At 61.0% G+C, this 27,001-nt stretch overlaps 8 protein-coding genes across 8 annotated transcripts; 4 read left to right on the forward strand and 4 right to left on the reverse strand.

Annotated features, from left to right (window-relative positions):
- Positions 1-693: 693 nt before the first annotated feature.
- Positions 694-2,579, reverse strand: VTJ83DRAFT_3611 (uncharacterized protein; the record flags this gene model as incomplete). Its single annotated transcript, XM_071010009.1, has 2 exons — positions 694-2,350; positions 2,416-2,579. 2 exons carry the CDS (start codon positions 2,577-2,579, stop codon positions 694-696), a joined length of 1,821 nt encoding a protein of 606 aa, XP_070867489.1.
- Positions 2,580-5,165: 2,586 nt separating this feature from the next.
- VTJ83DRAFT_3612 (uncharacterized protein) lies at positions 5,166-6,493 on the forward strand (the record flags this gene model as incomplete). The annotated part of the gene is made up of 2 exons (XM_071010010.1): positions 5,166-6,224; positions 6,323-6,493. The coding sequence occupies 2 exons, from the start codon at positions 5,166-5,168 to the stop codon at positions 6,491-6,493; spliced, it is 1,230 nt and encodes a 409-aa protein (XP_070867490.1).
- A 1,260-nt stretch (positions 6,494-7,753) lies between these two features.
- On the forward strand, positions 7,754-9,604 carry VTJ83DRAFT_3613 (uncharacterized protein; the record flags this gene model as incomplete). The annotated part of the gene is made up of 3 exons (XM_071010011.1): positions 7,754-7,956; positions 8,050-9,208; positions 9,245-9,604. 3 exons carry the CDS (start codon positions 7,754-7,756, stop codon positions 9,602-9,604), a joined length of 1,722 nt encoding a protein of 573 aa, XP_070867491.1.
- Positions 9,605-10,561: 957 nt separating this feature from the next.
- On the forward strand, positions 10,562-11,925 carry VTJ83DRAFT_3614 (uncharacterized protein; the record flags this gene model as incomplete). The annotated part of the gene is made up of 3 exons (XM_071010012.1): positions 10,562-10,646; positions 10,745-11,329; positions 11,456-11,925. The coding sequence occupies 3 exons, from the start codon at positions 10,562-10,564 to the stop codon at positions 11,923-11,925; spliced, it is 1,140 nt and encodes a 379-aa protein (XP_070867492.1).
- Positions 11,926-12,308: 383 nt separating this feature from the next.
- VTJ83DRAFT_3615 (uncharacterized protein) lies at positions 12,309-15,124 on the reverse strand (the record flags this gene model as incomplete). The annotated part of the gene is made up of 2 exons (XM_071010013.1): positions 12,309-13,931; positions 13,997-15,124. 2 exons carry the CDS (start codon positions 15,122-15,124, stop codon positions 12,309-12,311), a joined length of 2,751 nt encoding a protein of 916 aa, XP_070867493.1.
- A 1,499-nt stretch (positions 15,125-16,623) lies between these two features.
- On the reverse strand, positions 16,624-20,151 carry VTJ83DRAFT_3616 (uncharacterized protein; the record flags this gene model as incomplete). The annotated part of the gene is made up of 4 exons (XM_071010014.1): positions 16,624-17,864; positions 17,962-19,262; positions 19,342-19,775; positions 19,849-20,151. The coding sequence occupies 4 exons, from the start codon at positions 20,149-20,151 to the stop codon at positions 16,624-16,626; spliced, it is 3,279 nt and encodes a 1,092-aa protein (XP_070867494.1).
- Positions 20,152-21,888: 1,737 nt separating this feature from the next.
- VTJ83DRAFT_3617 (uncharacterized protein) lies at positions 21,889-23,157 on the reverse strand (the record flags this gene model as incomplete). Its single annotated transcript, XM_071010015.1, has 4 exons — positions 21,889-22,398; positions 22,477-22,853; positions 22,942-23,040; positions 23,091-23,157. 4 exons carry the CDS (start codon positions 23,155-23,157, stop codon positions 21,889-21,891), a joined length of 1,053 nt encoding a protein of 350 aa, XP_070867495.1.
- A 2,170-nt stretch (positions 23,158-25,327) lies between these two features.
- Positions 25,328-26,392, forward strand: VTJ83DRAFT_3618 (uncharacterized protein; the record flags this gene model as incomplete). The annotated part of the gene is made up of 3 exons (XM_071010016.1): positions 25,328-25,360; positions 25,428-25,859; positions 25,931-26,392. 3 exons carry the CDS (start codon positions 25,328-25,330, stop codon positions 26,390-26,392), a joined length of 927 nt encoding a protein of 308 aa, XP_070867496.1.
- Between the last annotated feature and the right edge of the window lie 609 nt (positions 26,393-27,001).

A 27,001-nucleotide genomic window follows, 5' to 3' on the forward strand; every position in this document is an offset into this window, starting at 1 on the left:
ATGGGTTCAGCAGGATGGAAAGAATTGGCGTTTTTGGCAAGGCATCTAGGCACAAAGGGAGATAGATATCCAATCAGGGCACAACGGTAGGCCGGGCACTTGGAAAGAGAGTGGTAATAATCACTGGATATGATGAAATCTTGGTTTGGTTCGGGTTCAGGTTCCCATCCTATGATACCTTTGATTGCCATCGTCGTCATTGTGATCCGTGTCCTGCAGTCCGTCGTCCGTCATGAGAATGCCTCCTTTTCTCCTCCATGTTTTCTATGCTATATGCTATGCTGGCTGTGCGTGCTGCTCCGAAACTCCCATGGAAAGATCGCCACGAATCCCAACAAAACCGTCATGATGTAAAAGCTAGGTACGTAGGTAGGTACGAAAACAGGCGTGAGGAGGGGTCGACAAGGCGAACCCAAGATGCGATCCGTTCCAGGGCTTCCGGGACGGTCGAAGCCGATGTATGCCAAGGAAAAAAACAAAACTGCCACCGGGGATGTTGACCTGGGAAGAGCAAGGGAAAAAGAAAGAGACGACAAGTACCGCCGGGTAGACGAGATAAAAAGATCGGGTACAAGATGCAACAGAAATTAAAAAAAAAAGAAAGAAAGAAAAAAAAAAAGGGAGGGGGTGGGGATCGGGAGAAGGACGCTGAAGAAAGAAAGAAAGAAAGCTAGGTGTGTGTCTGAAACGCCGTCAAGCCGTGATCACATGCTTGGCATGCTCCTCAAAGAACCGCCGCGTCCTGCGCAAATGATAGCCGCTGCCGCCGTTGGGGCTGCGGTGATGGTGGGAGGCTGCAGAGCTGGACGAAGAAGAAGAAGAAGAAGAAGTAGAAGAAGCCGGGCCGGGAAGAGCGCTCTTGGACATGGACACGGCGCTTGTTACCGCGGAGCTCGTGGCGTTGGTAGAGGTGGCGCTGCTGGTGGTGGCGGCGGTGGTGGTGGTGCTGAGGGAGGCCGGAACGCAAGAAGAAGAGGAGCTCCTGTCCACCGACACCTTGGACGTCCCGGAGAAGAGAAAGTAGGAGGCCCTGAGGTTGGGGGTGGACTTGGCCGTGGTGACGACCGAAGAGGAGGCCCGGAGCTTCTCCTTGGCTTTCTCCTTGTCTCGGCCGGTCCGATCCCTGTCTCCCATCCTATGCCTGCTAGAGGAGAGGGAGCTTGTTTTGAATGGTGTTGTTGTTGTTGTTGTTGCTGTGGTGGTTGTGGCGGTTGTTGTCGTTGCCGTTGCTGTGGCTTGTTGTGTGGTGCTTGCGCCGTTTGGACGGCCCGAGCTGGATGCCGTTGTTGCGTCCTTGCTATCCCGCCGTTTGTCCTTGGCCTTGCCAAGGGCGCTGTCTGAGGACGAGCAGCTGGATTTCTGCGTGGAATAAGGTTTGGACTCGGTTCCCGCGGGGGCTGGGGGCGCTGGTGCCTCCGCAGCATGCTCCTCGGCCACTTGCTTCTCGGCAAGCGGTGTTGCGGGCGGCTTGTGGCCTGCTGGCTTGGTTTCCTCAAGCTCGGCCTCGGGCCCTGTGTGAGCGGCAGCTACGTTTGATTCGCCTGCGCCGTTTTGCGACGGCGGTGCCTTGGACTGGGTGTCTGAGCTGGCCGTGCTGGCTTCTGGCCCCTTTGATGCTTCTGTCCATGTGCCATCATCGCCTTCTGTTGCTAGTGCTCGTTCTGGCGTGGCCCTGCCGTCCGTCTCGTCGTCCTCGTCTTCCGACTCTACCTCCTCCAGCCTATCTAGCGGCTCATCTCCGTGGCTGGAAGGATGCTGGCCGATCTTCATGATCTTGGCCGCCAGGTCGTTTTGCACCCCACGAACCTCTTCGCTCTCCGACTCTGGTCCTGCCGTGGCTGTTGTCAAGATAGCTGCCAGCGGCAGAGGGCTGGCCGGTTCGTTGCGGTATCGCTCTTGTTCTTCTTGAGCGAGCCTCTCGGCCTCCATGCGCCACTGCCGCTCTTCTTCCTCGGTCTGCAGCCAGTAGCGGCCCATGGCAGCCTGGTTTTCCTGGTGGCGACGCATCTTGGTCGGGCTCTGCAGCAGCGTCTTGGGCACCGCCGGCTGAGCTCCCGGGTCATGCGGTCCGATGTACGTTACGGTGCTCTTGCTCTTACGCCGGACGGGAAGGAAGCGTCGGCCAGGCCCGACCTCGACGTGGTGGATGGTGGCCTTGGCGAAGCGAACCGCTGGGGATGTTGGCCGGTTGAGAGGCGTCATGGGGGATGCGTTGGGAGATGACGGGGCCAGCTCGGGGCTCAGGGGCTCTCCCGTCTCTGGATTGACAAACTGGCGAGGCCGTCTGTGTCCGTCTGGGCTGGAGACGCGGAGAATGGACTTGGGCATCACCACGGGCGATCGAGGGGTCCTGGTACAAGAGCGTCAGCGCGTCGCTGCTCAACAATGGGCTCACGGCGATCCTAGGAGGCTTACCTTGGCTTGTCCAAAGGACTTTCCAGCTGTGATGAAAAGGTGACCTTGACATCCTGGGTACGCTTGTCGGTCTTGTCGGAGGAACCGTCCTTGTCTGTCTTGGAAGCCCCTGGGGAAGAGGAGGAGGAGGAGGAGGCAGAGGAGGAGCCTTGCTGGTCTGCCATGGTGGGCGTCTTTGCACGTCTGGTCTTCGTACCAACAGCTCCTTCCTGGATCGCCGTCGGCATCGAAAACGAGAATCTCCGGTGAGCGGTGGAGCGTCTGCGTGCTTTCGCCGTGGTGTTGTCGGCGCCGTGGCTGTGTCTTCGCGGTCTGGACCTATTGCCGGACGAGGAGACGTGTGCCGATGGGGTGACCACAGACGACGAGATGGACGTCTTGGATGTCGGGCCCTTGGTGTGCAAGGCTGCCCACGAGAGGACGGATGCCAGAGAGTCCTTTTTCTGCGGCTGCCGGAGGCCGTCGAGTTTATGCTTGACATCTTTGGCGTCCTTGGACATGGCGATGGAGGCGGAGGGCGTGGACAGCCTGACGCAGGGGCGAACGCATCAAGACATGACGTTCTCAATCGCTCTCCCGGGGCCAGCAACGGACGATACAGAGGGAGCTCATGAGCTCACGAGGGGGTGTCACTTTCAATCGAATTCGGGCATGGGGGCTGGCCGTAGGTTGGGCCACAACCATACGGATCTTCACGAAAGCGGGGACCCAATCACGGCAGCAGGCCGCAAGGCGTGCAGCAGAGAGCTCCTGTCGTGCCATTTGGCATCACTGAATGCCGACGACATTTATCCGAGGGGCAAAGCAAGACACGCTACGGCCGTGGTGATGCCCAAGCTCTGCGAAGTCCGGGGGAGCTGCCGTGATAGACCCACCCACCACCGCCTTGCCCGCGAGAAGGTGGCGTGGATGGAACGCCCTGCCGTTTCCGGCCCCTTGCCTCGGCGGGCCGGGGCAGCGGGCGTGCCTGTTGGATTCGACGCTGCCGGCGTCACGGCGTCTACATAGTACCCCCACGCCCAAGAATCCGGGGCTGAAGGAAATGCGTTGGCAGGTACGGTGACTCGCCGGGCGGACGCGTGTCAGTTTGTGGGAGGTCTTGCATGGTAGCGCGTTTGTGGTCCACCGAGGCCTTGGCGCGTCCGTTTGGATACGTCATGGCGCCCTGGCTGCCAGAGCCGGAATGGCTTCGGCCCATCGGAGAGGGAGCCTCCTTTGGGGGTAGGGACTGGACGTATGCATAGGTAGACGAGACCGTGGGAGGCCGGGGACGAGAGCATGACGTTCAACCGCCCAAGAAAGGGAACCTGCGGCCAGTGAAGCGGGTGAAGAAGAACCATGTGCATCTTGGGTCGGCGATAACCAACTAGCTCGGGGGGGAGGGGGTCCAGGAGGGGATCCATCAACGCTTTTGATAACTGCTAGAATTGGTTTGCGATCCATCACCACCCGTCACCACCAATCACCACCCATCACCACCGGCCCCGACTGCGATCGGGTTGTACTACACATGGCAACACATACACAAGCATGTATACCTAGCGTAGGTACGACACCTGAAGGCCTGTGGTCCCTACGGTGTATTACTACGTAGGCACCCAAAGAAGTGTGGCGGCCGGCACAGCCAACCACCGGCCCCCGTGGCGGCCGCCCCACCGCCATGGCCCGGTGAACGGTGAGGGCGGGGGCGGGAGACGGTTTCAGCCGTTCGCCGCTGTGGGGCGCTGCGATAACGATAACAAGAAAAGCGTCGGAAGGACGGAACAGCAGCGAAAGAAGAGCCCCGCGAATAACCTGAACTATCCCGTGGATATCCGCGTAAAACGCAGGACGGCGGACAGACCGCCGCGGCTGCCGCCTTTGATAGGTGCTCCCGTCGACGAGATAAAACGTCACGCGCCCCCGATCCAAGCCTTTGGGGACGCGCTGATAAGAATCTTAGCGTGGCCGAGAGAAGGGTTCGGCAACGAAAGCCGCATGTTCGGCTCTCCCGAGGGCAACACTCGGGACTCCACTCGTTCGCGAAACTCGGGCTTTCCGCCCTCGCCCCGATCCACTCCGGCGCCCACTCCGGGCGCTGCAAGGAATGAGTCAAACCTGCCACTCTAAGTTTTTTTTTTTCTCTTTCCCTTCTTTGGCCAACTCTAAATTGCTTTGCCTCCGGTGTTCGGAGCCATGACGAGGCCTGGAGAGAAGGGGTTGGGTAATGGCACCGTCATCGGCGGTATCGGCAGCACCCTACGAGGCCGTTGGCAGGCGGACGTATAGTAGGTCAAGCAAGGGAGAAGGTGATCGGCAAGCAGCGGCATATGGGCCTTGGAAACCCGAACTCTTGGTCACGGAGAAGCCAGGAACAGGAAACTAAGGATGCGCAGCAAGAGCCATGTCCACCCCATCCCACGCCTTAAAGTTGATGGATGGTGGATATCATGACCGCCATTGACCAATCACTCCTGGCTGACCCCGTTCGGATCAAAGCCAGGGACCCCCCGGGAAGCATGCCGGCCATCAAGGATGTCGCTAGCTCCGGTCACTTGAGAGTACCAACGTCCGCTTCCCAAGTTTAAAAAGAGTCGGCCTGCCCTCGTGATCCAGGCACGGCCTTCTCTCTATCTCTCTATCTCTCCAGTATACCCATTGCATACGTGACGCCTCGTCCTCTTTGTTGAGCGCCGAGCCTTCTTCTCCCATTCGTTCCTCTCCGTGCCTCCACCTACAAGCCTACCGAGAGGAGACCTTGATATCCCACCATGGCGCCGCATAGCACCGCCACCGAAGATCTGGCGGCCACCGCCCTGGAGAACAAGATTGCGCAGCAACCGTCTCGGCCCTCCAACGGCAGCTCGACCCTCGCCGCGCTCGACGCCTCCAAGCTCACCTACACCCTCGCCGACCCGTCGGCCCGCGCCGTCCCCGACGATGCCACCGCCTTCTCCGGAAACGAAACCATCTGCACCGACCACATGGTCACGGCCGTCTGGCACGCGTCCACCGGGTGGGCCGCGCCGGAGCTCAAGCCGTACGGCCCCCTCACCCTGATGCCCACCGCCTCGGTCCTGCACTACGCCACGGAATGCTTCGAGGGCCTCAAGGCCTACCGCGGCTACGACGGCAAGCTGCGCCTGTTCCGCCCCAACCTCAACGCGAACCGCATGCTCATGTCGACGCTGCGCATCTCCCTGCCCGGCTTCGACCCGGCCGAGCTGGAGCGCCTGATCCTCGCCCTCATGGAGGTGGACGGCCCCAAGTGGCTGCCCCGCGACCAGCCGGGCCGGTTCCTGTACCTCCGCCCCGCCATCATCGGCACGCAGCCGCAGCTGGGCGTCCAGGCGCCGCGCGAGGCGCTACTGTTCATCACCGCGTCCTTTATGCCCAAGATGGACGCCCCCGCGGGCGGCATGAAGCTGCACACGAACCCCGAGGACATGATCCGGGCGTGGGTGGGCGGCTTCGGCTACGCAAAGGTCGGCGCCAACTACGGGCCCAGCCTGCTGGCCACCAACGAGGCGAGGCAGCGCGGCTTCGGCCAGATCCTGTGGCTGTACGGGCCCGAGAACTACTGCACCGAGGCCGGCGCCAGCAACTTCTTTGTGGTGTGGCGCACCCAGGACGGCAAGCGGCAGCTGGTGACGGCGCCCCTGGACGACAAGCTCATCCTGGACGGCGTGACGCGGCGCAGCGTGGTGCAGCTGGCGCGCGAGAGGCTGGGCGAGGAGCTTGAGGTGGTGGAGAGGAAGTACACCATCGACGAGGTCATCGAGGCGGACAAGGAGGGCAGGTTGATCGAGGCGTTTGCGGCGGGCACGGCGGTGAGTAGCAAAACAACCCTGCTTTGCTTTGGGCGTCTTTGCATCTATATACATCTCGGCAGAGCTTCGGCAGGCTAACCTTTTGTCTCTTCTCGCAGTTCTTCATCTGCCCCGTCTCGCAGATCCGCCACCGCGACCACGACATCCACTTCCCCATGGTCAAGGGCGAGAGCGGCCAGTATACGTCCATGATCAAGGGCTGGATGACCGACATCATGTACGGCAAGGAGCAGCACCCGTGGGGCGTTGTGGTGAACGAGAGGCAGTGAGCACGTCTTTGGGAGCTGGCGTCGTTGGAGAGAGCGAGGGGACCGTCGCTGCATACCCATCGTAGCACGGAGCATTGCGCATTGAGCTTTCATCCTGGAGCATTGGGCATTGAGCGAAGCATGGCAAAAAGCAGAGAAAACGGTGTCTTGGAGGGATGGCGTTTGGGATCTTGCTGTTGGTTGATATCATGTTGGGAGAGTCAAATCCCATGATTGTCCTGGACCGAGCGTGTACTGCGTATATGCATGTAGGGGAGAAGATGAAGCCAAGTGTGACATGGCCCTGCCTTGGCAGGGGGTGTAGGCATCGAGAGGAAAGAGATGGCCGCCAACCATCTATCGGGGTTGGCAGTGAACAGGGAAAGGAAAACGACTTATCGGGACTATAGAACGACTTGATACCTATTGCCAGTGGCCAACTGCATTTCCACCCGTACCATCCCCCAAGATGCTTGTCGTTGTTTCATCTCTGCACACGTGCTGGTCCCGTCTGCACATCCATTCCATACCGGCGTGCCTTGATGCAAAGTACAAGGAGGGACGGTGACAAAGATGCCAACGAAGCCGACCCTTTGCGTAGGACTGACGTTGAACAAGGCTAGCATCCTGTGAAACCGGCCCTCCTGTTCATAGCATAGACGGTGAACAAGGCGGAATGACCTGACCTCCGACGTCCCGCCGTCGGTTAGCATTATCGTACCGTCGGTTTGTTGATATCCACCCCTAGTGGGTGCCGTGCTGCGTGTTTGTTGACATGGCTTAGCCCGCCCCTTTTTCTCAACAACAAACGCTTTTGTGCAGCGGCTGCGTCCATCTCCCATCACCAGACCAGCGCCGCGCCGCAGCGCTGCCGATGATGGACTTCCTCATCCACCTGCGGGAGGTGCCCGGCGAACGGAAGGGGCCTTCACGGGGCTGCGGGCCCCTTCCTGGAGACGAACATCTCGGCGGAGATGAACATCTCGGCGTCGCCCCCTCGCGGGTCCGACGACGACTAAGCGATGCCGACTAAGCGGCAGCCCTGCCGGGTGGTGCATAAGAAGAAAGATGCGAAATCCAGCGGACGAATTGTGTGGGTTGTTTTGGTTCACCAGCGAACATTCTTCGCCTGCCCTTGTTCCTCCTCTTCTTCGCTGCTCCCAACGCCGCTCCCCAGAACCGCAGCAACATCGATCTGCGTCACGCCAAGCGGGCGCTCTTGATGACCTATCATCGCAGCACTTCTCGAGCTGTGCCGCGCGAGCATAAGGGGGCGTCAAGATGAACCAAGAAACATCGACGGGCACGCCTGAAGAGCCTCTCCGCCTTGGCGATGCCAACTTCGACTCCCGGCCTGACGTCTACCCGGGCATCATCCTCGCCGGCGACGCGTACTCGCGCGGCTTCCAGTACGGCCAGCTCATGGCCGACGAGATCCAGACCAACGTGGCCCGACACCTGAGCGACCCCAGCCTGCCGGATGGGTACGTCAGAATCGCGAGTTCTCATGGCTGACCAGCCCCCCCAAAGCCAAGACCGTCCTGGGTGCGGTGTGCTGACGTGCGCCGCCATCGCAGGGAACATGGCCGCCGGCTGATGCGGCGGTTCATCTCATGCCTGCGCGAGAGCTGGTCGGCAGGATGGGACGAGATGCGCGGGGTGGCCGACGGCAGCGGCATCGACATTGAGCACGTGGTCCTGCTGAACGTGGCCGACGACCTCCGCGCCTGGGTCGCCAGCGAGAGGGGGAGGACCCCGCCGGCCCCCGAGAGCGCCAGCGCCTTCTTCTCGCCGCGGGTCACCGCCGCGGGGGCGCCCCTCGTGGCGCACTCGTGGGCGGCCCCCAAGGCGGTCGTCGACGAGGGCTTGCTTGCCGTCCTCGAGGTGCACCTGGAGGAGTGGCCGTGGGTGCTGAGCATGGTGACCGAGGCGGGCAGGATCTCGGGCCCCGGGGTGAACGCGGAGGGGCTGGCGGTGGTGGGCGACCGGATCGCATCGACCCTGGACGGGGGTAACGGGGGCGGCGATGACGACGACCACGACCACGACCACGACGACGCAAAGTCGGTGTTCCCCCTGTCATGCCTCGAGAGGCTTGTGCTCGAGCACGGCGACTTCGCCACGACCCGAGCCGTGTGCGAAATGCACGATTGGCGCGCCTCGAGACACCTGCTGGTCGTCGAGCCGACGGGCCGGTCCATGTCGCTCGAGATCTATCCGGGCGTCGGCAAGCCGGCCGTGTACCAGGGTCCGGCGACGGGCGCGTACGTGGCTCACGCGAACCACTTCCAATCCTTGGCGGCGTTCGCCGAGCGTCGCAACCCCGAGCGCAGCCTGCGCCATCTCCTGCCGGTGCGGCCCAGCGCCGCGAGGCTCGGCCGGCTGCTCGCTCTCGTCCGCGACGGCCTCGGGCGCGGCGAGCGACTCACCCGCGACCGGCTCCAGGACATATTCGCGGACCACAAGGAAAAGGAGGAGGGGGCCGGCGCAGCGCCCCTCTGCCGGCACGTCGGCGACGAGGACGACAACATGACGGCCGTCTTTGTCGTGCTGGACGGGCGCAACAAGGTGGTTTCGGTCTGCAGGGGCCCGCCGTGCAAAGGCACCCTGATGCATTACAAGATGGCCGATGATCCTGGCTCGCCGTGCTTCCTTGAGGACCCGAATCCGAGCTCCCGGGCGGCATTGGCGCCGCCCGATGCTTACGACGTCCAAGAGGCCGAAGCGCATCCAAAGGTCGAGGACTAGAAGGACCCGAGACCCACCCCCCAGCTCGTGCTCTGGTCGCCCCCTCGCGAGAATGCTGGCTACGACAACGCTGCGCCGCAGCCCGACCTGTCACTTCTGTACCCAGGGTACCGGCCGCGGACGCTGTACGGCGGGCAGAAGAAGAAACCCGGGACCATAACAACCCACTACGGGCCCCCGCAGGTCATGGAAAGCATCGAGATGACCGACGAGCGGAGCGCGCTGGATCGAGGACCGCAGCAGGAGGAGGCGGCGATGGACTTGCGTGCTGCAGAGAGCGTGCACCTGGCGGAGGCGAGCTCTCGCGGCACGAAACGGCAGGCGGAGGATCCGGCTGGCGAGTCGGCGATGCGGGAGGGAAACAAGAGGACGCGCGCATATTGAGCATATATTTGGCAGCTACCGTACCTACCTGACCAGGCAAGAACTGCGCGAGGTGCAAAGGCGAGGGCCCGGAGTGGCCATGGTGGCTCGTCACGGGCACAGGTAGAAACGTTGGTGCTGTTGTACGGAGGAAGTGTAGTGTAGTGTAGTGTAGTGTAGTGTACCACTATATACTGTGCAACTATTGTTCGTTCTAGTACACAGTACAATCCAAATCCATGTTGGAGTTGGAAGGGAATACATCCACTTCGAGACACGTGCCAAGAGGCCAAGCGTGGGTCGCACCAGGGTTCCCCCCGGACCAATGAAACGACAGTTCCTTGGAGATGCGGGCCGGGCCATCCTTGGCGTCGCCCCGGGAGGCCAAGCGCCTGGAACATCCAAGCTGTCCTTTTTAAGATTCCGAGGCGGGCTTGCGATTCCAAGGTCCGGTCCCCGTCCGTGTCCGTGTCCATGGGCTGTCTCTACTATAGGTTGTGCGTGAAAGAGCCTCGTTTGGTGGTGGTTTGCTCCAGGCTGGCGAGGGCATGTTTCACTTTGCCGTCTTAGCTCTCGTCCCCTCCGGCCCCGATTGAATCCATGCTTTGCGCCCGCGGTGCGCAATTCCAGCCGAGAGCGATGCGATTGTGACTTTTTGACCGGGGAACCTGCTGAACCGACCCTTGGACGAGCCCTTGACGGTTTCTCTTCAACCTCCAACATCCCCACGTCGCCGCCGCCGACGATATCGTCGACCACAAACACGACTCCCCTTCCCTCCGTTTCCCCCCCCCACGACAGAACTCCGCCCTCGGATCCCCAAAAGCCACGCGACGAGCCTGTTGGAACCAACACACAAACACACACACACACACACACGTATAGTACACAGGCGGCCCAGCTTCTGACGTACCTTCAACAACACCCACCCAAGCTACGGACCGGGGGCCGAAGCCGCCCACCACCCCCGCCGCCACCATGAACGGCCACGACGAGAAGCGGCGCTTCGACGAGGACCCCTTTGCGCCCAAGGGCAACATCGTCAGCGCCTTTGATGCATTCCGTAAGCCAGCCGCTGCGTACCAAACCCCCCTGGGGATCCCACCCAACCTGCGTGAGCCACGGACGTTAACCACACCTTCTTCGCCTCCCCCCCGCCAGCCAAATCCAAGCCCCAATATGTCACCTACACGGCCTCGGGCGGCAAATGGACCGTCGCCATGGCCATCGTGTCGGCCATCCTCTTTTGGGCCGAGCTCGCCCGCTGGTGGCGCGGCGAGGAGCAGCACACCTTCGCCGTCGAAAAGGGCGTCGGCCACGTCCTGCCCATCAACCTCGACATCATCGTGCACATGCGCTGCGAGGACCTGCACGTCAACGTCCAGGACTCCTCGGGCGACCGCATCCTGGCCGCCGAACGGCTGACGCGCGACCCGACGCTGTGGGCGCACTGGGCCGACGGCAAGGGCGTGCACCGCCTGGGGCGGGACGCCCAGGGCCGCCTCGTCACGGGCGAGGGCTACACGGCGGGCCACGACGAAGGCTTCGGCGAGGAGCACATCCACGACATCGTCGCGCTCGGGCTGCAGAAGGCGCGGTGGGGCAAGACGCCGCGGCTCTGGGGCGCGACGCCCGACAGCTGCCGCATCTACGGCTCCTTGGAGCTGAACAAGGTGCAGGGCGACTTTCACATCACTGCGCGCGGGCACGGCTACATGGGAGGCGGCGGCCATTTGGATCACGACGGTACGTTTTTCTTCCTTTTTTTTTTTTTTTTGTCTTGTCTTGTTTTCTTCCCGCACAGGACAAAAGGGGGACAGGACAAGGATCAGGACCAACGCAAGCTAACCGCCGAACCCAACCCCAACCCAGCCTTCAACTTCTCCCACATCATCTCGGAGCTCTCCTTCGGCCCCTTCCTCCCCTCCCTCGTCAACCCGCTCGACCGCACCGTCAACATGGCCCCGACCCACTTCCACCGCTTCCAGTACTTCCTCTCGATCGTCCCCACCACCTACAGCGTCGGCCACCCGGGCGAGCGCGGCAGCGTCTCCATCTTCACCAACCAGTACGCCGTGACGGAGCAGACGCGCGAGGTGCCCGAGACGGTCGTCCCGGGCGTCTTCGTCAAGTACGACATCGAGCCCATCCTGCTCAACATTGTCGAGACGCGCGACAGCCTCTTCCTCTTCGTCATCAAGGCCATCAACGTCGTCAGCGGCGTGCTCGTGGCGGGCCACTGGGGCTACCGGCTGTCGGATTGGGCCAGGGAGGTGCTGGGCCGGCGCCGGCAGCGGAGCGAGGGCATGCTGGGCGTCAAGGCGCACGACGACGACGAGTAACACAAGATGGACGACGGTGGCAAGGATCAAAGTCGTAAAAGAGAAAAAAAGGGAGGGGGACGCTTCACCAAGCACGCGTGCATCATGGAATGGATTTCTGGGCGTGAGATGGATGTGCATTATCTGAGTTTAGCTTTCCCTGTATGTCATAGGAGGCGGGGTTTGGTTTGGGAGAGACGAGGTGTTGCAATGCATCGTTCAAGGCCGGCCAAGTACCTATCTTGTAAATAGAAGCGTTTTCTTACCGATATCAGAAAGGAAAAAGAACTCTAGCCCATGACCAACCCTACCCACCTGGGCCTGGAGGACCTACGCAGAATCGCGCAAGCTAGTTCCCAAATACAACGCAAAAGAAAGAGAAAAAAAAAAAAAAAAAAAGAAAATCAATACCGCTCCATCAACCATCTCCTTCTCTCCTCCCCTGACATCTTCCCCAAAAACGCCAACTCCATGTCCTTCACGGCCGCGTACCTCTCCACCAGCTCGGGCCCCATCATCTCCACCAACTCTTCGTCCTGCTTCAACGCCTCCAACGCCTCCGCCACGCTTCCCGGAAGCATCTGGGTGACGCCCAGCTCCGCCCGGTCGTTCTCCGTCAGCTTGGAAGGATCGATCTCGCAATCCCCCCAGGCCAGCGGCTCGCCGTCGCTGTACCCCTTGGTGCCGGCGAAGAGCACGGCGGCGACGGCGAGGTACGGGTTCGCCAGGCCGTCGAGGCAGCGCACCTCCCAGTGGGACCCCTCGATGCGCCGGAGCGCCGTCTCGCGGTTCTGCGTGCCCCACGAGACCCAGCGGCCGCCGGACCAGGTGCTGTCGGAGCAGCGCTCGTAGCTGGCGGGCGATGGATAGGTGAAGGCCGTGATGGCACGGAGATGCTTGAGGACGCCCGCGTAGAAAGACTCGTGGGCTTCGGCCGGCGAGGAGATGACCACCTCCGTCGTGGCGGTGGGATCCACCACCGCACCGGCGGCGGCGGCGGCGGCGGCGGCAGCGGAGACAGAGCTCTTGCGCCGCGCGCGAGGAGCAGGCCTGATCGGGGCGACCGACATGTGCATGTGCGAGGCGGTGCCACAGGCGTAAGGAAGGGGCTTCGGGTGCAAGGTGAGCTTGAAGCCGGCGGCGGTGGCTAGGGAGGACATGATGTCACGGGCGTGGAGAAGCGTGTCGGCGGCCTCGACGGGCGGATAGGGAGGCAGCACGAGCTCAAACTGGCCGGTCGCGCTTTCGGCATGGAGCTGCTGGGCGTAGATGCCCGCGTCCGCCAGGGCGGCGACCATGTCGCGGAGGAGCGTGGCGACACGGGGGTTGGCAAAGCACCGGGAGACGGACCATGCGTGGCCGTCGGTCGTGAGGATCGAGTACTGCGACGGGGTGGCCGCGGCGGCGCCGCCAGGGTTGGCGCCGAGCAGAGCGTTGCGCTCGACGAGCAGGAATTCGATCTCGAAGCCGATGCGGAACGACAGGTTGTTCTGGGCCCCGTACTCGACGGCGCGCTGGAGCACGGAGCGGGGGCAGTAGGGCACCTGCGCGCCCGACGGGTGGCGGAACTCACCGGCCATGCTGATGTGGCCTTCGATGGGTCCCTTCTTGAGCGACGAAAAGTCGGGGTGGAGGCGGTACTCGCCGGTAGGATGCACGCCGGGAAGCACGTGGTCGTTCTGGGTCAAAGCGAACACGGCCGTAGCGATGCCGATGTCCGTGGACAAACCTTCGTTGAGAAGCCACTCGAACCGGCGGAAGGGGATCATGCGCATCCGTTGGGTCGCGGTGAAGTCGCTCCAGAAGATGCGAACAAAGTCGGGGGCGGGCTGGTCCTTGAGGAAGGCTTGGAGCAGCTCGGCGTCGCTCTGGTAAGACGCTGGCGACGGGCCCGTCTCCGCGTCCAGCTCCGCGAAGTCAATGTCGAGGTTGTACAGCTTCCTCGCGTTTCTGAAAAGCACGTCGCGAACCAAGTTGATGGCCGCCTGCCACCCGATATGGCCCTTGCGGACGTAGTCACAGAGCACCTAGACGGCGCCAATCAGCTCATGCACCAACAAAGCCCAGGTAGCGGGCGCAGAGTGCGTCTTACCGTCTCAAACACCTCCCGCATCTGCTTTATGGCAAGCAGATACGTCTCCGGGAACCAGTGACCATCGGTGCTCCACAGTATCTTGGTCCAAGGACATAGCTCGAGGATCTCGCGCACCAGCCTCTCCTGCCCGTCGTGGCTCACGAAGGGGAAGACCTCGCCGATGTCGGCGTACACGTTCTCATACACGGCCGCCAGGTAGCCCGTCTCGCGGGTGAAGGGATAGCCCGCATGGAGCAGCACGATGGGCACCGTCGGGTACAGGCGGATGAAGGGCTGCAGGTGGGAAGGGGACGCCTTGGCCAGGACGAGATCGTTGTCGCCGAGCCCGGTGTGGAACTGCAGCGGCTTCTTGGGGCGAGACGGGCTGTCGCGGATCAGGCGTGCGACACGGTGCACCACGAGGTCGTTCAGGCTCTTGGTCTGCAGCCTCTTGAAGCTGCGAAGGTTGCCGGTGTCGACGATGTCCCGGAAGTCTGCGCGGGCGTGAGCCTCGCTGACGTCGGCGGGCCAGTCGGTGATGTCGAGGCCGGTGCGGTAGCCCACCACGGACTTGAAGCCGGCGACGTCGGGGTCGTCGATGGCCTTGCGGATCTCGGCGTCGAAATCGCGGAGCCACTCGTCAAAGGGGTCGCCCTTGCGGTCCCGGGAGGCGCCCAGGCGACGAAGGACGTCGGCCGCGACCTTCTCGATGCGCACGATGCGCTTGCAGCGGCTGCGCGTGTAATCATCATGCCACGACAGGGGGTTGGCGTCGTCTTCGTCGTCGAGGCCGTCGTCGAGCAGCAGGGTCTCGATGCCGTCCAGACAGGCGGCGGTCCAGTCCTCCAAGCCCTCGAGGCGGCGCTCTTCAATGGCGACGACCACGGACTCCCACGAATAGCCGCATCCCAGGGCGGCGGCGAGCTGGCGGACGGCGCGGAGGTGGGGCAGGGAGCTGGTGGCGGAGTCCATGGCGTCGCCGGCGGCTTCCGTGGTGATGGCCAGGAGAGGCTTCTTGGCCAGGGCCTCGAGCTTGAGCAGCGGATGGGCGTGGTGGTCAATGATTGGGGTGTTACGGATGGCGCGAGCTACGGCATCGACCTGGGCAGGCGTTGCCGTGCCGCGCATTCCAATCCACGACGCCATACTCGCTGCTGCACGGGGCTGGCGGAGGGGACGGTTTGTTGGGCAGCTAGGGAGGCTGGCAGCAGAGCTTTGTTGGAGTTGGAGCTTGGAGCTTCGCCTAAGGGGCCACCGTACGGTAGCGCAGCGACGACAACGACGACGACGACGTCAGTAAGTTTGCAGGAGGGAAGGCAGAGAGAAGCGGGCAACCTGGCAACACCCGATGGATCGGATGACTAGGTAGGTGGCCCAACCTTCACCGATCGGAACACAAAGATCGAGTGCAAGCACTGGAACTTTCCATCCACCAATTCGTTGATCCGACCTGATTGGCATTACGTTATCTTAACACTGCATGTCTCAGAGGTCCGTTGTAAGGGCTTTCGAGGATGCTCGAGAGATGCGAGATGCGTGATTCGCTGCAGTGTTCCCGCTCTGGGTTGTACAGTAGGAACATCCATGGCTTTCTGAGATTTGTTGGGCGGACTGGAAGGAAGGGATTCTGTTTGTTCGCACCATGCTTTCCCACCTCAAAAGCAAAAAAAAAGACAAAGGGAAGGCAAGATAGGTGGTACATCTGCTGTGGCACCTTACCGAACCTTTTAGAGCGGACCAAACCGAAGCTACCAATACTGCGTAGTTATTCCATGACGTTGAGTGTGCGGGGAGGTGGGGGAGTGGGGAAGGGTGGGACCCGCAGGATGGAATTGCCCCAATTGGAGTGGGGTTGTCGGGTGAGCTCCCGATCAGCCCCACGTTCCACATTGCGGAGCAGCCAGTCACTATAATAGTACCTAGTCATGCAGAACTAGGTACCTTGATGTACTAGTATACTCTAACAACTAATTACTGTGTACCTAGATACACAAGTACATTGACACATCGACGCAACGACGAGCCTATGACAGTGAGCTGCTGAGCTGCAGTGCAATGTTGCTCGGTGTCCTACACTATACAACAGATCTTGAATGCAAATCAGCCATCCATCTTTGCTCAACGTGCTATTCGAATATTTTCCATTTTCCTAGGGTACGGTCCCTCCATCGAATAGCTACAAAATCTCTCGTGTGCTGTAAGAGGCATAGGACTTGGCACTCTGCCTACAACGTTGAAAACATACTGGAAAGGGTAAGGAAGAGAAAGGAAGAGAGAGGCAGAAAAGAAGTTGCTTGCACCCACCTGCCTGCCGTCTGGTGTTGTGGATTTCGTTTGCTGCTTCTTGATAGAAATTTTGGTGGCTTCTGCCTTGCAGGAGACCCTCCACCATTCTTGAATGAGGAAGGCACATCAAAGTCTCCTCGTTCATACCTCTAGGCAGCATGTCAAGAATTTGCAACAGACAAGTAACAACAACACCCAAGGTCCATTCAGGACAGCATCGCAAGCAGCAACAAACGTCATTTCATTAATACCCAAAACAGTGTACATTCGAGAAGAGCATCCTGTCTTCTGATTCATTCCGTCCTCCCTCCCCAAGAGTGTCAGGCACCCAAGTCAGGTAGCTCACCTACCTTACCTACCTACTCAATCTTCCCCTTCTTCCACCCTCCCAACACGCCGTCCTCGTTCAAGAAGCTCGTACCGTTCTTCGCCCCCACGGTATCCCTCCCAACCCAGAAGCTCTCCGGCGGGCCAAGGTAGCTGGGCTTGACACCTCCCAGGTCAATCACCACCTTCTGGATCACCACCCCCGGCATGAGCGCCCAAACGCGCAGCTTGTACGCCCCCTCCTTGGGCACCGCGAAGCTCGTCGTCGTGTAGCCGCCCGTCCGTCCCCACACGCCGTCCGCTACGGCTCCCTGCCAGCCCGCCGGCATGGCCGTGCCCACAGTGCTGCCCACGGGGGTGACGCGCTTGATCTGCTCCGCCGTCGGGGATCCGCCCTCGGCCGGGAACAGCGCCACGGCGTACTCGAGCGGGTTGTACTCGCCCAGGTAGTTCAGCGCCGGCGAGATGAGCAGCGTCACGTTGGCGGCCGTGTGGTTGGTGAAGAGGTAGACGTCGTACTCGAGCGCCGGCGCCGTCTCGACGCTCAGCTTCTCAAGGTCCAACGGCACGAGCCCGACGCCAGAGCCGGTCCGCCCGTAGTGCTCGAACTTGTGATACGTGATCTTGTCGCTCTTGCCCTTGCCCTTGCCCTTGCCGCCGCCGCCGTGCTTGCCAACCCTCCACGGCGCGGGGGGCTGCTGCGACGCGGGGATGATGGCCGAGTAGTGCTCGCCCGCGATGGCGACGTGCCCGTCGGCCTCGACGAATCCCTTCTTGAACGACGCCGGGACGGCCCGCCGCCGCACGGGGACCAGGATGTGCGGGTCCGCGAAGCCATACGAATCGCTCCCGTCGCACGGCACCGTCAGGTTGATCTTGACCGTCTCGGACCAGGTGCCCGCGGGCGCCTTGGCCCAGTCGACCGACACGAGCACGCGCTGGTCGGGCTTGCCGCCGCCGACAACGCCCGAGGATTGAGAGAGCTTGATCCAGGGCTGGGTCGGGGCCGCGGACCAGGTGCACTCGCGAACGCCGCGGGAGAAGACGTCAAAGTAGCGCGTGGCAGGGCCGTAGGGCTCGAGGGGCGGCACGGCAAGGTCGTTGGAAGTGTTGGGGTGCCACCGGTCGTCGCCCTTGACCGAGGCGTTGGATCCCTGCACGCCGAAGCCGACCTCGCCGGACAAGGCGGCGAAGTCGGTTTGCACGTAGACGAGAGGGGGGAGGGCGTTGCGCATGGGCTGCTGCCAGTAGCCATCGTAGCCGAGGTGGGTTTCTGTATCGTTCAAGGAGTGGTTCGTTAGAATGGTAAGGAGCCAAAAGAATGAACAAAGTGAGATGAGAAAAAAAAAGGGAAAAGGGGAGAGACATACGGTCCATAAAGTGCCTCCACTTGCCATCCAGCAGGGCATCCCACCGGCGCGTGAGGTTCGCATCGTCGGCCGAATGAGCGAGCACCTCCTGAATGACCGTGTTGGCGGCGTTGCGGCGCTGGCCGGCGTACAGGGCGTTCCGAGCGGCCCCAATCTGGATCTTGTGCACAATCTCGCCCGCCAGCGCCGGGTGCAGCACCGTCTCGAAGAAGGCCGGGCGCGCCTCGTCGGGGAGCTTGTCGTAGACGGCCTGAGCGCGCGCCACGAGGTCGGCCCACTGGGCCAGGATGGCGTCGGCCTCGTTGTAGTGGATGACGGAGTAGACCCACGGCTCGAGCAGCTCGTACTTGCGGCGGGCCGCGTACATGCCGTAGCGCATCATGACGTCGGCGGCCGCCTTGGCGTGCGCCTCGCCGAACTCGCGCGCCGCCCAGGCCTCGGCCCACTCGGCCGTGCTGTCGACGTGCCACCGCTCGGCGTCGTAGGCCATGTCGAAGAAGTGGCTGATGGGGATCTCGAGCGCCTTCATGTCGCCGACGTTGACCACCCAGATGCGGTCCACGCCGCGCGCGTAAGCGTGGTGCATCTGCTCGGCCGTCTTGGTCAGCTGGATCGTGTTGATCCACTTGTAGTTGCGCGGGTCGCCGACGTAGTCGAAATGATAGTAGACGCCCGCGCCGCCGGCCCGGTCTGTCTCGTTGAGCAGCGGCAGCCGCCGCACGTTGCCCCAGTTGTCGTCGGCCCACAGCAGCGTCACGTCGTCGGGCACCTGCAGGCCCGCGAAGAGGTACGTCATGACCTCCTTGTACAGGCACCACGTCTGCGGGATGGCGGTGACGTCGGCGACCCCGAGGCCCTCGCTCATGATGCGCCGCTGGTTGCCCACGAGCACCGTCAGCATCTCGACGATGTGCTCCACCCCGAGCCCCTCGATGGCCGTGTCGCCCGTGCCGCGCATGCCCACCGTCCACAGCGAGTTGCGCGCGTACGGCTTGGCGCGCTGCACGCCGTAGCGGAAGTACTCGTCGATGGTCTCGTTGTTGAGGTTGTACGCCCAGGGCCCCTCGTAAAAGGTGCCAAACTCGTTCTGCGCGCGCATCAGGGGCTCCGTGTGCGACGTGCCGATGACGATCTCGTAGGCGTCCGCCAGGGGCTGGTTCGCAGGGTCGTCGACCATGAACATGGAGGCCCAGAGGGTGGGCCAGAGGTAGTTGGCGCGCAGCCGCAGGAGGACCTCGAAGATGAGGCTGTAGAAGGCGGCGCCGTAGCCGGCACCGTAGGGGGTGTCTTCCCAGTGCTCGCTAGGTGAGAGGAGGGCGGGAAGGGCCGGGTTCGTTAGCTGACGAGCCTGGAGCCCAAACAAGAGAGGGGCTTACTCACGCGACCCAGTTCGTCAGAGCCGGCTGCTCGTCGTTCAGGAAAAACCCGCGATACCTCACCGACGGGCTGTTCTGCACCTTCTTGGCCTTGGTCACGTAGAGGTTCTTGGCCTTCTTGGGCGGGCTGTCGGCCCAAAAGTACCACGGGCTGACGCCGATCTGCTCGCTGACGTCGTAGATGCCGTAGATGGTGCCGCGGGGGTCGGCGCCGGCGATGACGAGCGCCTTGGCGCACCCGGGCACGGGGTTCCTCACCACCTGGCTCGTGAAGGCCTCCCACTTGCCCTCGACCGCCGACACGTCGAGGGCGCGCGACTCGATGAGCTTGTCGATGACGGCCGAGTGGCCGATGGTGCCTGCGATGATGACGACGTTGCCGGGGTCCGGGTCCGCGTAGGCGGGCCCGTGGAAGCGCTCCGTGCCGGTGGTTGAGAACTGCACGAGGACCGTTAGGGTTTCCATCGCTTCTCGGCCACTTGCGAGCGGGGGTGGGCGGGAGACGACTCACGTGCGTGTTGTTCCTGTTGTTCACCGGGTTGTACACATACTCGGCGGGCTTCGCTCCCTTCTCGCCGTTGCTCAGGGTGTAGTTGACCCCCGTGACGCGGCCAAAGTCGAGAGCGAGATCGCCCGCCGCGCGGATGACGCCCCAGTAGTCGTTGCTGGACACGAGGATCTGGCCCTTTCCGACCTTGCCGCCGGCGATCTGCAGCTCGGCGTTGCGGCCGTTCGTCGAGATGATGCGCTCCTGGCCCAGCGCCGCGGCCACGGCGCTCAGGCCGAGCCAGCACAGCGCTTTGGTGACGAGCATTGTCGCTCTGCGCGCCGCTGTTGCTGCCCCGGGTAGTGCGCTGGTGCCAACGTAGCAGAAATTCCGGCAAGCCTCCGACACCGCGAGGTGGGGGAACGGAGATGGGCAGTTCGCAGCTCACAACCTCGCGCTCTGTCAAGGAGCGAGTGGACTGGGCTGGTGGGAGGAGAGGAAAGGGGACGCCCGGCGGCTCATGGCGCCGTCATATTATACGGAAGCTTTTGTATCTCCTTGGTAGCATTGCCATGTCCAGCTCTCCGGGTATGCAAGGCACACCCGCCTCCGCGGGAAACCGTTGATGTCATGAAGGTATATACGCGGGGCTGGAACCCGCCGGCGACATGCTTTCGTCATTGGTGGGAAAATAAAGCCCTGAGTGGCCGGGTCGCTACCAAAAGTCGCATGTTGCTCTCGGAAGGGAATCGCGGGCGAGTGTACCGGTGGTACGTAGTGCAGGGCCGCGCCGGGGCTCGCTGAGCGGATGGATATGATCGCTAAGGGCCGGGCCACGGCCGGGTGGGGGGCGGGTAAATCATGGGCTCGGAGCCAAGCATCGCGGCTGGCAGCGAGGCGTCTACACCAAGGACCAAACGAATCCTTGGCCATGGATGACCATCACTCGTCCGGTGGCGGTCACCATTGCGATTGTCAGGGCGGAAAGCGGGGGCTGAGCGGCGCCCCTGACGGGATAGGCATAAGAGATTGCTCCGTGTGGTTTTGCTTGTTATGGGCAGCAGGCAGGCTTCAAATCAAGCACGCCTGCATGTGGATGGGTTGAGGGGACATGACAGTACTGCTGCTGGGTGAGAGCTGGAGCCGTGCTGTCTACGTATAACTACGCTAGAGAATCCAGAAGGGAGAGTCCCAAAGCGGTACGCGCAAAGTACCAACGAAGTGCGGATGCTGTTTCTCCATCGTGAGATACGAACCGTAGCAGCAGAGGGCAGCGTTGCTGCGCGACTTTAGCCGGGGCGGAGAGAGGTCAGTGTTGCGATCTCCGCCTGTTCCCGAGGCTTGCGGCGATCCGAATGGTGGTAAACGGCGAGCATTTGTTTCCAAGGACCAGGGTCGAGCGTGGGTCGAGGAGCAGAAGGGTTGCAATCGTCAAGGCTGCAGAAGATGGAGTCGCCGTGGCTGTCAAACTCTTTGATGGGGGACGAGGACCGGGAATGCGAGTGAGTGGGGCTTCTTCTTGTTCGCTGCTTGTTGCTGTCGGTGAGCTCGGGCATCATCAACCAAGCTGTTGGAACCCCGCGGCGTGTGCTTCGAAGCGTGGCATCTGCCAGTTGCCGGGAAGCCCTTCCGAAGCGGTCGGCCAGAGGAGATTCATGACCAAGGCAAGCTGTCGTCCTGTGATGAGGGCAATCCGGCACGCAAGGGCGGCCCTGACAACCAAGTCTTCCTACCTAGCTATTCTCATCGTCTTGAGGCTGCTGTGCTATGGTGTTGACATCATAGGTATGTGTAGTTATGAGCATACTGTAGTACAGCCGTGGATGGACTCACATCGTCTCACTCCCGAACGGGAGCGGCCCGAGAGGACGAATGGATTTTGAATCTCCCCGCATGACAATTAACAGCAGAGCGGACCGTGTCCCTGGGGGCTCTGCGATAGCCACCGCAATCTAACTAGTACATCCGAAGTGCCACATGCTGTGGGTAAAGCCAGCCGAGATACCATCATATTGCAAACAGTTCCAACGCTCTCCCTCCTCTGTTCCCGTCCTCTCTTTCTGCTCAAGCAGCAGCGCTCTCCACCCACCGATACCTCGGCAACATCGCCATCTTTTCCTCCGGGCTGACATCTGTGTCCGCGTACACCATCCTCGCCCCCTTCTTTTTCTTCTCACCCGCGCCGGCCGCCTCTTCCGCACCATTCTTGGCCGGAGCCGCCGCCGGCTTGATGCCCGCTTCAGCCATCCTAATGAGCTGATCGATACTATCGCCAGTAGCCGCCGCGTCAGACGCAGGCACGGCCGGTGGTGCACCCCCGGGGTAGCCCGGAGGAGGAGCCCCGGCGCCGTAAAAGTATGGCGGCGCGCCCGCGGCGCCGCTGGGCGGCCGGGCTGGAAGAGCGAAGGGTGCTGTGGCGCCGGGCGGCGGGGACGGGCCTGGCGGGAAGGCGCCTGCCGGGGCGGGGAAGCCTGGCGCGGCACCGTACGGCGGAACAACGGGGACACCAGGAACGGGCGCGACACCGGCGGCCGGGTACGGGTAGCCTGGTTGTGGAGGCAGGAATGGAGGAGCCTGTTGTGGGATTTGCTTGTTAGCGTCAGGGGTGGGTGCGGGACGGCAAGCGTGCAACAAGATCTCGGGAGGACGTACGCCTTGTGCTGGGGCTGACCCGTCGGCTGGCGCGGTAGGGGGCGGCGCGCCGTTGGCAGCAGCCGCCTTTTGTGCGGCGAGCTTTGCGCGGTGCTCCGCCAAACGCTTCTTGATCTCCTCGGGCGTCTCGTATTTGATCTTCTTAGCAGGTCCGTGGCCTCCTGCTTGGCCACGCGGCGGGTTTCCTGTAACCTTCTGCCTCTCGGCTTGGGCCGTGTAGAAGTTTTGGATGATCCGCTGGTTGTGTTGCTGGAGGATATCCTCGGGGACGCCCTCCATGCCGAAGATCTCAACGTCAAGGCCGGAGCGGTTGGGGAGGGCGTTCTCGACGCATTGAAGAGTCTCTTTGTGGACTTGGTTCATGTGCACGGAGAGACCTGGAACGGCATGCGTCAGCTCGTCCGTATCGTCAGAGGAGCGACCACGCCATATCGGGCATGACCTTGTCTTGCGGTCAGGGCGTACCTCCGGCCGTATTCAATCGCTTGCCGCATCGCTCGCACTTGAAATGTTTGGCTTTCTGGTGGGAGATGAGGAGCTTGAGGTCTTCAAAATCGCGTTCGCCTGCGACGGGTTAGCCTGCGAAGACGCCGACGGATTCGCGACGGACGAACAGTAATAGCACCACGGCCGCGCAAGCAGCTCTTCGATGTCGGGATGACCGCGCTTCTTCTTGCCCATTGTCGCGGTCGGCGGGATCAAGGCTGTCGAAGAAAGGTGGGAAAAGAAGAAATCTAGAGGCGTTTGCGGTTCTTCGAAATGGGAGCCGACGGATGGCGACGCGGGGGGAGACTTTGCGAACTTGATTGAAGCGGATCGATGTGCTGTGGACTGGACGGGAGCTTGCTTTCCTTCACAGCCGAAGCTTGCTGGTTGTTGCTTTCGGCGGCGATTGTAACGCTCAGCCTCAGCCGCCTTGCGGCCGCCACACCGCATTAGCCCCAACCTGGATTAGGCCCGGTAGGCCGCTCTAGCATGTGGCTTGCCCCATTGCCCAGGATGCGGCTTGGGCCGTGGCTTGCGTGTTTCAGTGTGGAGCATCTTCAGAGAACGGCTGTTGTTTATCCTTTTTACACCCCCTTTTCTCTAGGATAATGTCTTGAGTTTTATTTTTTTTTTTAAAAAAAAAAAGTAGTGATTGTTTTGACATGTATGCACGGCCATTGGTTGCACATCAAATGGCAGATGTCTTTGGGTGCAGGCTCACCTTCTTCCTCCGTCTGCCTCAGACCACGTTTTGGTCGACAACGGCTGCAAGCGACGATGATAGGACGGTGTTGAGATGTTGAGGCCATGTTCAAGCGCTAAGCTCGCCTATCTTTCAGATTGCTAGTATGCCTGCACCCGCCCTCAGCGATTGCATCCCTACTTTCAGGTATTCGGGCCCGTCAGTACGTCCCGTCTGGAGTACGCCGAGAGCGAACCTCATCTTTCTGTTGATTTCTGGAAACAACAACTGTCCCAAGGATCTCCAGAACCCTTGGACCAGTCCACAAGTCCCCTGCTTGGATGATAGAGAGCAGGGTGCTGAGTTGGCGTTATGTGGATCAAATATACCTCCCTAGGCACTAACTTATACACTGAAGGTAGGTACTCTGGGCATACCAACAGGTACGCCATGGTTCAGATAAGCCGAGCATGTCAATCTTGTCAATACACGCCCATGCAAGGCTGATGCCCTACATCATCAAACATTGCATTCCTGGGGCCACCCAGTACACTCCCAACCGCTCATGGTTAGGCCAAAAGTCCTCATCAATGCCGCGTCTACGGCAAGCAGCACGTTCGCTGGCTCGACAACAAGTGGTACGACACCGCCTTCAAAAAAAAGGTTTGGGAAATGCTCTGGGTAGGCAAAGTCTCGGGAAAATAATGAGGTAGGGGGTTGAGGGCCAGTATAATGTAGCGCATATCGCCCCTTGAATTGACATTGTGAATGGACTTGTGCGCAGGCTTCTTCACAAACCGGCCATCTCTTGGGGTGATTCAGAGCTTATTCACAATGGCCATGCTTTCTTCAACGTATTTGAATGTAACAAAGTAAATCTTGTTTGATCGAGACGAATTCGCCTCCCTGAGTTGTATGCTGTCGTTACAATTTGTGATAACCCTCGTGTCTTGGATTGGTGGATTGGCAATCCCTGTACCAGCTAGAGAACGCTTCTGCACATGACAGTACTGGACCAACACGTCATCATTCTCGCTCATATCACGAGCTTGTAACGCTGCATGGCTCAGGTCCCATTTTGCGAGCTACGTGAGGATAAGGAGGAGGGCAGGCTGAGATCAATCCGAGTTGTACCTTCGGCTCAGAACGTCCGTTCTGTGAGTCCATGGCGGCCCGGAAGTAACCGCAAAGTGCCGAGCCACTCGCCATACATGGCGTTAGCTTCTCCAAATCCTGATTTCTAGGGGTGGTATCATGATCCTCATACAAGGTATCATTGTATGCTATAGATGTAATGATAGCCGAAACATCCGAAGGAGGCAATTCAATTCAAGATACCGGACTTAAGCCCCGCTCCGGTCGCGAGCTACAAGTAAGGCAAGCCAAGCCGATCCACAACACGAAGGCGGACCGTCATGTTCGCAATCCCACGCGAGTGTTGCAACATATGACGATTTGAAATCAAGTCGCAAGGCACGTGGTATTTTAACGTCGCTGCGCCAGCTCGTTCCCTGATCTTCTTCCATCGGAATGTCGGACAGAAACGGCGGTTCCACTCCCTTTTCTGCCACCCCTCCTCGACGCTTCACCTCCAACAAGACTCTTGGAACACTTATTATCTGTGTCGTTGTACCGTTATTCTTGGCCTGGTTCAGCCTAAAACCCACCACACACGCTACAACAATGTCAGCTATCAAGAACGTTGCCGTGCTAGGCGTAAGTTGACACCATCCCCTATTCGCTCCTCTATGTGAAATACTTGATGCTAATTCACCACCCACAGGGATCCGGCAACCTTGGTCCGGCCATCCTCAATGAGCTCGTGGCAGCCGGCTTCTCTGTCACGGCCCTGACCCGTGTCGAGAACTCGGCCGCTCACAGCTTCCCCGAGGGCGTGCGCGTTGTCCCGGTCGACTACAGCTCAGTCGACTCCCTCAAGAGCGCACTTGCAGGCCAGGACGCCGTGGTGTCGGTGCTCGCCGGGGCGGCCACTGGTAGCTCGGCCCAGCGCAACGCCATCGACGCCGCCCTCGCCGTTGGCGTCAAGCGGTTCATCCCCTCTGAGTTCGGCATCAACACCCGCAACGTCCGCGGCACCCCGATTGGGAAGATCCTTGCGGGCAAGATCGCTACGGTGGACTACCTCGAGGAGCTGGCGGCCAAGAATCCCGAGTTCTCGTGGACAGGGCTGACGACGGGCTTGTTCTTCGACTGGGTACGCGGACCCCTTTTCTTTACCATCTCATCTCTACGTACGGAGGGTGCTTGCTAAAAGATCACCTCTAGGGCCTTGATCGCTTCGGCCTCGGCATCGTCAATCTCAAGGAGAAGACCTCAACCGTGGTCGACTCCGGCAACGAAAAGTTTCAAGCCAGCACACTGGCCCACGTCGGCCAGGCGGTAGCTCACATTCTGCGGCACCCCGCCGAGACCGCCAACAAGTACATTGGCACGGCGTCCTTCAACCTGTCGCAAAACGAGCTGATCGCGCTTGTGGAGGAGCTGACAGGCCAGAAGTACCCGGTCACCACGCGCATCCCCTCGGAGGAGCTGCGCAAGAAGGGCGAGGAGAAGCTCGAAAAGGGAGATTTCAGCGCGTTTCTGGAGTTGCTGACGGTGCACAACAACGCCGACGGAGCGGGAAATGCGTTGGCGGAGGAGCAAAGTGCGAACGCGCTCATTGGGTTGCCCTACAAGGACCTAAGAAAGGAGGTGGAGAACTGGCTGAAGAGAGCCGGGGCTTTGTGAGGGTGGGGGACTGTGTAATACTGCGTACTTTACGCGAGGTAGCTCAGCTGGCTGAGGAGGGAAGAGAGAATGATACCATTTCGTGAACCCACACCACCGCAGCCTCTTCTCCGCTTCCCTGGTACCCAACGCTGACAGGACAACGCTGAGACCAGAAATGTCTTGGTGGGTTCCGGTCGGTGAGCGTGAAGGGCGTGAGCATGGTGTGGTTACAATGGAAGTTGGAGAGACATGCAGCATAACCAGCAGCTCATCCCGTTCATCGACCCTTGGCGGCACCTTGATGGCTGCCAAGGGAGCAGAGCTCCAACCAAACAAACACCACCGGGTGGGATTCGGAAACCACCAAGGTTCTCTCCCCTCGTGGGTGAGCACACCCTCCCGCGGTCAACCCACGAAGATTGCGCAAAGTTCTTCCCAAATATTTCCTAGGCGGGCGGGAGGATGGGGGCACCACCCGTCCACCAGGGTGCTCGAGTCCACTCTCCGATCCCGAGGCCGTGGGATTGCATGTCAATAGTCTGGGTGGTTGACGTACAGAATTCAGGACGGTGTCGTCCACATGAAAAGCTTTTACGAATCTTTTCGCTCCCCAAGGCATGAGTGTTC

This window comes from Remersonia thermophila, chromosome 3, assembly GCF_042764415.1.
Source record: "Remersonia thermophila strain ATCC 22073 chromosome 3, whole genome shotgun sequence".
Taxonomy (NCBI): Eukaryota; Fungi; Ascomycota; class Sordariomycetes; order Sordariales; family Chaetomiaceae; genus Remersonia; species Remersonia thermophila.